The 9,950-nt window shown below is 50.0% G+C and overlaps 1 protein-coding gene across 1 annotated transcript in view; it reads right to left on the bottom strand.

The window, feature by feature from the left end:
- Positions 1-1,665: 1,665 nt before the first annotated feature.
- PMP22 (peripheral myelin protein 22) overlaps positions 1,666-9,950 on the bottom strand; it is a 24,263-nt gene continuing 15,978 nt past the window's right edge. Inside the window, exons 3-4 of the mRNA XM_010842986.1 lie at positions 9,727-9,867; positions 1,666-2,987 (exon numbers count right to left, since the gene is read on the bottom strand). Of these exons, the coding sequence (XP_010841288.1) occupies positions 2,824-2,987; positions 9,727-9,867 (305 nt within the window). The 3' untranslated portion in view covers positions 1,666-2,823. The remainder of the gene's footprint in view (positions 2,988-9,726; positions 9,868-9,950) is intronic.

Raw genomic sequence — 9,950 nt, 5'->3', positions numbered from 1 at the left:
AGCAGAGCGTGCGGGTTACTATCAGAAACCTTGGAAGGGAGAAGGCCTTCCATCACAGATGTTCAAAGACGTTGGAGCATGAGGTGCCTGAAGGTGGCCTCATTCGACATCTTTGCTACTCAGAGTGTGATCTGGGCCGGTGGCACCGGCATCTCTCACGCTCTAAGTTGGAAATACAGCACCTCAGTACCCACTCAGATTTTACAGGACTACAGGACTCCCAGGAGATTCACTAGCAGATTCAAGTCTAAAAGCCCTGGACGAGCTCAGAGCTTGTCACCCCGAGCTGAATGCTGCAGTCACTGGCGAGGTTCTTTAAGACTATCCAGACAAGATGGGTCCCACCACCAGCACAAGGAAGCTGCATCTCTGGGTGAGCCCTGCACAGGCGGTTCTAATATGTAGGTATTGATTCCCCAGAACAGCCAACATCTTCCAATACACCTCTAACATGACTTTGGGGATAAGCACTCATTTATAGAGTATTGTCTACCCGCTGGTCCCTAGGCTAAATGTTTTATACACGTTGATCACCTCCTTTTAATCTCCACAATCTTGTAAGCTTGGAATCAGCATCTTCATCTCACAGATAAGGAAATAGAACCTTAAGAGTTTAAGGAAACTGTCCGGCCTCACATAGCTGGCAAGGGGCAGAGGGCAGGTTCAAAGCCAAGGTCTCTAATTTATGTGTACCCTGAATATTCATTGGGAAGACTGATGCTGAAGCTGAAGCTCCAATACTTTGGCCACCTGATACAAAGAGCCGACTATTGGAAAAGACCCTGATGCTGGAAAAGATAGAAGGCAAGAGGGGAAGAGGGTGGCAGAGGATGAGATGGTTGGATGGCATCATTGACTCAATGGACATGAATTTGAGCAAACTGGGAGATACTGAAGGACAGGGAAGCCTGGCATGCTGCAGTCCACGGGGTCACAAAGAGTCAGACACGTCTGAGCCACTGAACAACAACATTGTAACATAGTTAATTCTCTGCTGTGCCTCTCACTAAAATGTCACCTTGGAGATCAAGAAGTATGTCCATCAATATATGTGCTGGATAATGCTGAAGAATAGCAAGGTCATCATTAGCTCAAAGTATTGAGTAAAAGAAAATGTGAAAGTGAGATACAGCTTGGGACCCTGGATCTGACAGCACAGTGACCCCAGCTCCCTGGGGACAGCATGGGGAGGAGTTGGTTCTGACAAACGTCTGACCTGAAAGTCTGGCCTCAGATCATCATCATGCAGATGATCCACTGACAATCCACCAGATCACACCTGCCCCCCCAAAGGTTAGGGACCGGCACTGCTCATGCCAACATCTCATACATTACATGAGTGTGTGTGGTGCTCCAGACCCCATGTGGGTCATCAGAGGCCAGAACAGAAGAAAGATGGTTTGGCTAAATAACACTTGAGTCCCTCCAGCCCACTTGTAGGGTCTGTTTCAGCCACAAGGGCTAGCCTTTCCAGCTAGCAGATGTTTGCAAAGGCTTCTAGAAGGTGTAAGATGCCCCTGGGAGCCTGGACAAAGGTAAAGATTCTGGTTCCTTAGCACCAAACTACAACCCAGATCATCTACCCAACAGCAGCTTCACAACCCTCTTCCATCTGCTCCAACATACACCTCACACCCTCACCCACAAAAACCCATGAGAACTCAGTGAGTTACTCTGATGTTTATTTTAATGCATCTTAGTCCACACAGTTGGTATAAAATCAGAAAAAGCAAAGCAAAAAAAGAGGGAAAAAACAAGGTCTGGAGTCTTGGCATCAGAAGGGCCCCATATATACATCTACCATTGGTGGCCAGTACGAGTCATTGCCAGACAGTCCTTGGAGGCAGAGGACAATCTAGACTCCGCCATATCCTGGGATCCCACCGTCCCAGCGGGTCTAGAAGCTTGTCCGGATGCTCCGACCATAAGGAAATGTGGGCGTGATAAAGGCGGTGCATTGTTATGTATTATAGTAATAACAGCAGCCTAGCCAGGTACAAAAGCAGTTATAAACCATGTATATTACACAGAATTATTCAGGTCTCCATTCAACTTTATGTTGTAAGACTGTTAATTGAATTTCCAGTGAGGCGTTTAGACGATTAGTGACCGTAAGGAATGGTAAACGGATAGCACCACTTCGTAGGTTGGTTGTCACCGATTCCTAACCTAGACGCGTGACTGGGACACCGCGTCCTCTCCAGGGCAAGGGTTCCAAAGCCACAAGCCGCGACTCTCCGAGGGCTCCAGTTTGGGGGCTTTGTTGAGTGCAGGTAAGGCTGCACACAGAGGCGTGGGCAGCGCGTGTCTGTGACACACGGCGGGTCACCCACAGTTAAAGGCTTTGGGCCGTTGAGGGTTTCTACCCACACTTTGGTTTTCTAAATGAGGTGGAGTGGGAGGGAGGTAACTTCTTTCAGATGAAGGGGAAGGGGCGTGATGGGCTTACTTTCTTTCTGGGCAAAACAAACAAAGAAAAACGAAAAAAAAAAAAAAAAACTGAGCTTGATTATATGGTTAGGATGTCAAGTTCCTTAGCTACTTTAAGGTTCAACCCAAGGCTGATGGTCAACACGTAAAGCAAACAATACTATGTACATATATGTAAAAAGTGTTATAAATAGGTTTTATAAACCGTCGATATTATATACATCTTCAATCAACACTAACCACCCCCCCACCCCCCGCACTGCTTTCTGTTTGGTTTGGTTTGAGTTTGGGTTTTTTGGCTAGCTTGGTTTTTTTTGTTTGTTTTCCTGGCTTCTGGTTTGCTTCCTCCCTCCCCACGTGAGCTCAGAGCCTCGGCCGTCCCATCCCCGGGCCTCATTCACGCTTCCGCAAGATCACATAGATGACACCGCTGAGAAGTGCCAGGGGGAAGGCCACCCAGGCCAGGATGTAGGCGAAGCCATAGGAGCCGTCCGAGTTGAAATGCCATTCCGGGTGCCGGACCGTGTAGATGGACGCCGCGCTCATCACGCACAGACCTGGGAAGGAGAGGGACCAGTTGGGAGTGGGAGGGGTCACCACGGGGCAGGGACGCTGCACCACCCCCAACCCAGACTCCCCAAGACCCTGGGCACCTCCCCCACCCACTCCTCTCTTCCCCAAACTCCAGCTCACCTCATACTTGCACACACACAAATATATACACACCACACACACACACACCACACACACACAGACACACACCACACACACACACACCACACACACACAGACACACCACACACACACACACACACACCACACATACACACACACCCCCCACACACACACACCACACCACACCACACCACATACACACACACACACACACACACACACACACCAGGGCACGCTTCTCTCTTTCTTAGGAAGAAGGATGTAGGCTGCAGGGAGAGAAGGCAAGTGCATCTCAAGCAGGAATCTGCCAACAGACCCAGAACTGTGAGGAGGAAGGGGAAGGTACAGGAACCAGCAAACAGTCTCTCTCTGTGTCCAGTCCACCTGACCCAGGTCACGGGCCCCTCAGCCTCTCTCCTGCCTCATCTCCCTTAACTGTCACCCATGGCCAGTCAACACGAGGGCACCAGCGAGAATTCAGGTATCAAGAGAAGCCCATCCATCTCTTTGCAAGGATGGCTGGCTGTGGAGCCCCTGGAAGCTGTGAAGCGTTCCATAGACGGGTGGTAGCGGTCTCTGAAACCACGGAAAGTGACACTTTATCATTATCTGAGTGGCACTCACGCCAAGCACAGGGCAGAAGGCTGTGCTGACCCCCGTGGCAGGATCAATACATCAGAGACAGAGCAACAACGCCCGTGGGCACTGCTAGGCAGACAGAGGAACACGTGGAGGGGAACAGGGTGGTGGGGGAAGAATGCAGGAGGAAGGACACAGCCAAGAGAGGAGGCAGTCACGGACAAGCTTCATGGCGCTTGGTCCCTTTCAGCTACCCGTAGTCCCCCAAGGTTGGTCTGCAGCCCAGACGAAGGTGAGAAGGTCTCAGATGGGCAGGCCTGTCGGCCCACCCCTGCTTCATGGACCATGCAGCCTTTGGGGTGGGAGGGACAAGAAAAACCTCCACCTGGGACCTCACACAGCAGGCAAGTTCCAGCGTGACGGTCCCTGCCCACGGGGACAGTCAGCATCCCTGCGGGGAGGGGTCCAGTGAGGTCAGCACCCCAGCTCCAGCAGCACAAAGGCCACTCTGTCCCCTCCTGAACACAGGGGCTTTGACAGGCTCTAAGTGACTCTATTATGAGTCCAGCAAGCATGTGGGATGCCTGTGGGTCCAGGGCCCCCCAGGCTGGACCACCTACATCTAACCTCACTGCTATTTGGGCTATTTCACTGGACACTGTGGCTCTGTCTGAACAAAGTGCAGAGGTGGGAATGTGTCACGTTCAACGCCCCGATAAGACTGTCCTTCTGCAAGTCCGAGAGAGGAGACTCCCACTGCATTGCCCCCCCACCTTGAGGGAGCCACACAGCAGGCCTGAGACCCCCAGGGGGTCAGCTCCAGGACCTTCCACCTTCTGAAAGCCCGGGAGATGCGAAGACATCTGTGTCCACAGGGGTGTCATAGGTGGTGAACTGTCATGGAGGGGCAGTGTTGACCTGCTGGAAGCACACTGTATTTGCCTCGAGGTCCATGGCTCACCTCAAGTGTGCTAATTCATTGTCTGACCTACCCAATGAGGGCAGAGCCCTCAAAGGGGAGGCCTGACCAAGGGAGAGGGAGGTTTAAACAGAGTGTCCGAAGGGTAGGATGGTGCCCACCCTCTTGGCAGGGCTTCCAGATGGGACCCATGTCCACCCAGCATGGAGAAATGCCATGACACCTGTGCAGACCAGCTGGGCCCAGAATTCCCCAGCAAACAAAAAACAGCAAAGAGAAAACACTCCATCTGTGACCTGGGGGAGCAAGAGAAACAGCACACACAAGTGCAGTGACTGAGTCGATGGCTTAATTATGTGACATCCGCCCTGGGAGAATCTCAGAAGTAAAGGCATTTGTGCTTAGCTTCAAGAAGCCATAAGCTTATACACTTACAAACCAACGAGAAGAGACACTACTTGATAATTATTGTTGTCGGGAGACTGATGTTTTAGGGAATATATCATTACAAGGCTGTCTGTGTGCAAAGCAACAGTCGTGCCCTGGAATACAGAGCAGGCAGTGTCATACAGGAATCCCGAAAAGTCAAACACCTCCCCCCGTAAGAGGACTGTGGCTCGCATTCTCAGCCACCAGTAGGTGGGGAAGCACTTATGAAGGTTCCTGTGGAATAGGTAAGCCGCTGTCCCTCCTTCCACTCAGCCTCCTAGTGACCCCTGCAGCCTCACACATCACCCCCCAGCCTTACAAGATGCTCATCCTGGCCTGGCCAGGGCGACAGCTGGGACGAGTCACCCAGAACCAGCGTTTCTAAACGTGGTCTCCGACTTAAATCGACTTCGAACCACTCAGAACAGAAAGGGCACTGGGTTCTTATTCCTCCCCCAGGTTTTTATTCTAAACGCCCTTTTGTTGCTGTTCAGTAGCTAAGTTGTGTCCGACTCTTTGTGACCCCTTGGACTGTAGTCTGCCAGGCATCCCCTGCCCGTGGGATTCTCCAGGCAAGAATACTGGAATGGGCTGCCATTTCCTCCTCCAGGGGATCTTCCCAACCTAGGGATCAAATCCACGTCTCCTGCATTGGCAGGCGGATTCTTTATCATTGAGCCCCCTGGAAAGCCCTTTTTAAAAGCATCCCCTTTAAAAAAAATGCAGCTAAGATTGAGAAGCACCAAAGAGGATGACGGGGTGCCTCTCAAAACGTCTTCAGGAAACAGCCAAACTGAGAAATATGTAATCAAGGAAAGATAGTTCTTACAGGTGAGACTCTCAGCTTATTATAAGTGGAGAAGGGATGATGCAGCAAGACAGGCAGCGCCAGGCAGGGACGGCTCCCAGGTCTGTAGTCAGTGGAAGAGCTCCACACAACCTTTCACCTGCCTTCCCTGCACGCTCACGTGCGTGTCTGGAGTCCACATAGCCAGGCCCTTCAGCTGCAACAGCCCCGGGGATGCTCAGTGGATTCTGGGGCTTCCACCCAACAGGGTGCAGTGTTTAAAGAAGCATCTGCCCTGCCCTGAGTGGACCTTGCCTGCGGTGGGCAACCTGCCTGTGGACCGCACCCCGCAACTGTGGACCTACTTCCTTCTTTCCTCCCTTCCTTACTCCGTTCTACTCTTCTTTTTGTTTACTGCGTGGCTGTTTTTGCTTTCTGATTTGCTCCTTGATATTTAGGGGTAATTTCTCGGGCTATCACCAGCCTTTGTCACCAACAACCCTCCCTGAACTGTCTCCCTAGTTTGTTGCTGCTGTTGTTCAGTCACCCAGTCATGTCCAATTCTTCGCAATCCCATGGACTGCTGCATGCCAGGCTCCTCCATTCTTCACTGTCTCCTGGAGTTTGCTCAAATTCATATCCGTTCAGTTGGTGATATCATCCAACCATCTCATTTTCTGCCACCGTCTTCTTTTGCTTTCAATCTTTCCCAGCATCAGGGTCTTTTCCAATCAGTTGGCTCTTTGTATCAGGTGGCCAAAGTACTGGGGCTTCAGCTTCAGCATCAGTCCTTCCAATGAATATTCAGGGTTGATTTCCTTTAGGATTGACTGGTTTGGTCTCCTTGTAGTCCAAGGGACTCTCAAGAGTCTTCACCAGCATCATAGTTCAGGAGCATCAATTCTTTGGCACTCAGCCTTCTTTATGGTCCAACTCTCACATCCATACCTGACTACTGGAAAAGCCATGGCTTTGACTAGATGGACCTTTGTTAGCAAAGTGATGTCTTTGCCTTTTAATATGCTGTCTAGGTTTGTCATAGCTTTCCTTCCAATGAGCAAGCATCCTTTAATTGCATGACTGTAGTCACTGTCTGCAATCTCCCTAGTTACTGGATCCTTTAGATCATGAGAGGAGAAACACACAAGAGCAGGGTTGTCAGATGCTAAAAGTTATGAAATGTCTAAGGGAAGTCCCCACTCTCTTAGATTCCCAACTAGAGTGGAAAGATGCTTCAGCAAGTTCAAATGCAACATTCTAGAGAGCTGAGGTTTCTTAGACCAGCTCTCGGGTTCTTCTGCCCAGAGGGAACAAGCATGGAACACTCTTAGACGTATAGAGTACAACTGCTATTCTGGATCAACATTTCTAATTCAGTAACTTCCTATTCACAGAGGGACTGCTAAGCTGACAAACCAATAACCGAAAATGAAGTCTCATGAGAGATAAGAAGCTAGATCTGGAAGGGATAATGCAAGAACAAATCAAGTGCTTCTAAATTCAGAGGTTTTTGTGGCAGAGTACCGAACGGCTTGGACTGAGTTCGGAGAAGAATCCAAATGGTGAAACAAGTAGCAATGAGTAAATAAACTTTAGATTAGAAAAACTCAATGCCTAAGAGTGTTCAGGCTGCAAGGAAGTACTCATCTCTGAACTCTAGTTTTGACTGAAAATGACCTTGCTAAAAAGACATTGTTAGAGAATTTTAAGCTAAAATATCTCAGAGGAAAAAAGATAACATACTCCCTGCCTTGAGATGCCCCTTCAACAGTAATAAGTTCACTCCATTCTGATGTTTTCAGTCTGACTACTCATCAGTTCTGACACATAGACTCATTCATCACAGATGTTTGGGACCTTGGGGATCAAAAAGGATGTAGATTTGAATTAATCTTCCATGGTCAATCGGGTTCAATGAAAGATCACATAAAAAGTAGTTTCTGCCTTGGATCTTGTGTTCATTAAAGACTGGAGTGGATTCTGAATCTCTAAATATATTCATTCCACGTGGGATGGGAGGAAGTGGGGACATCCCAGTGTGCTTGCATGAGCTGCGCTTTCATGTAGCCTCTCCTGGTCTCAGCTTATTTATCAGTAACATAACAAGAGTGTATAGAGCAAATATAAGTATTTTATGAAACTTCTGCTTCCTAAGTCTGTGTCCCTTTTTCTTGAGGACACAGTCATTGATACAGAGGAGATGATCACCTCTGATATCAAATGGTAAATAGGGACCCAAAGAAGAAATCCCAGAATACATCCTAGTTCTCTGTTCCTTCTGGGTGACTGATGGTCTCTGCTCCTAACATCCCCAGAAATGATTTCTCACCACAGAATTAGTACTTTAATAAAGCTGGAAACACCTGAGAAGCTTAGCTGGTATAATGAAACCTGGGCAACTAGCCAAGCTCTATTTGACTTTGAAATTCCAAACTGTGCACATTGACCTGCTGTATTTAGGGATTTGAGGAGACACGGTTTTCTAGTTTACTTCCTTTTTCCAGGGAAAGGTAATTCTCTGTCTTCTAGAAAAGGGTCATCGACGTCCAACTTGAGGCTGTGTCTTGTCATACAGCCCTGCATAAGCCATGAGATCTGCCTGCCCGTCCATCCATCCATCTAGGACATGTGGGCTGTTTTCAACCCTCCAATGACTGCTTGTGATCCAGCAACTAAACAAGAGATGCTACCCACTGCCCAATCAGGGGTCAGAATTGAGAATACTTTACAGTCCCCAGATGTACTCCAGCATGTACGAGGTTTGTGGGTTATTAGCCTGGACTACTGCAAGGAGATCCAACCAGTCCATTCTGAAGGAGATCAGCCCTGGGATTTCTTTGGAAGGAATGGTGCTAAAGCTGAAACTCCAGTACTTTGGCCACCTCATGCGAGAGTTGACTCATTGGAAAAGACTCTGATGCTGGGAGGGATTGGGGGCAGGAGGAGAAGGGGACGACAGAGGATGAGATGGCTGGATGGCATCACTGACTCGATGGACGTGAGTCAGAGTGAACTCTGGGAGTTGGTGATGGACAGGGAGGCCTGGCGTGCTGTGATTCACGGGGTCGCAAAGAGTCGGACACGACTGAGCAACCGATCTGATCTGATCTGATCTGAGCCTGGACTACAGAATCCACCACATCCACCTCCTATGTCTCTCTGGTGCCCTGAGGACTCACTCAGCTGGTCATCGATGGACAGAAGGATAAGAGGCAACAAAGTGAGACAAGGGCCAGTATCCAGAGACAAGAGCAGGAAGGTGTCACGTCTAGGACTCTGCACACAGACCGTGTGAATAACCTGTGCAAAGGGGGTTGCTCGAGGCAGTTCAGGGAGGGGGCAGAGAAGACCTTGGTATCATGGCCCCATGTCTGGAACTGACCATGCATTACACGTTACACAAAAGGAAATGCCAGTAAACAGGAGCCCAGTGGACTCCAGGGGCTGGAGTAAAGGAGAGAAAGATTTGGCAGATGGCTCCACCACTGCTTAGAGAGGGAGACACGTACCCTAGAGCAATCTGGGCAGTACATAGGGGCCATTTCCACACTGGAGCAGGGGTGCTTCCCAGGGCACACGATGTGAGCTACAGAAATCCAGCCTCGAGACCGGCCTCTGCTCTACGGACACTTTCAACATTTACCTCCGAGGATGCATCCTGGATTGTAGCTCCGTCCCACTGTTAGGGACCCTCCTTCCAGAACCCCTAAGTCCTATTCCCCATGTACCCCTTTCCATGGAGAGTTTCCAGATTCACATCCACACACACCCCTGTGCTGTATGAAAACCATCCGGGGGAGGACTCACGCACGTCAGTCATTCTGGAGCCACGCCCACCTGGCTGACCATCCTGCATGCAGTCTGGGGGAGCCTAGCCCCCACGGGGACTTGGTCCTCTCCAACTTACCAGCGAGGATCTGGAAGACCCCAGTGATGTAGAACCGGCCGCCCTTGGTGAGGGTGAAGAGCTGGCAGAAGAACAGGAACAGAGACAAAACGCTGAAGATGATGGACAGGATCATGGTGGCCTGGACAGACTGCAGCCATTCTAGGGGAGGAGACACGGGGTTAGGAAAAGGCGGCACGGGCCAGCCAGAGGGGCGGGGCTCTTCCAGGGGGGGGGGGCTGGGC

The sequence above is a fragment of the Bison bison genome, unplaced genomic scaffold (assembly GCF_000754665.1).
Source record: "Bison bison bison isolate TAMUID 2011002044 unplaced genomic scaffold, Bison_UMD1.0 scf7180017864180, whole genome shotgun sequence".
NCBI lineage: Eukaryota > Metazoa > Chordata > Mammalia > Artiodactyla > Bovidae > Bison > Bison bison.
This window is presented reverse-complemented; position numbering and strand designations above follow the sequence as displayed.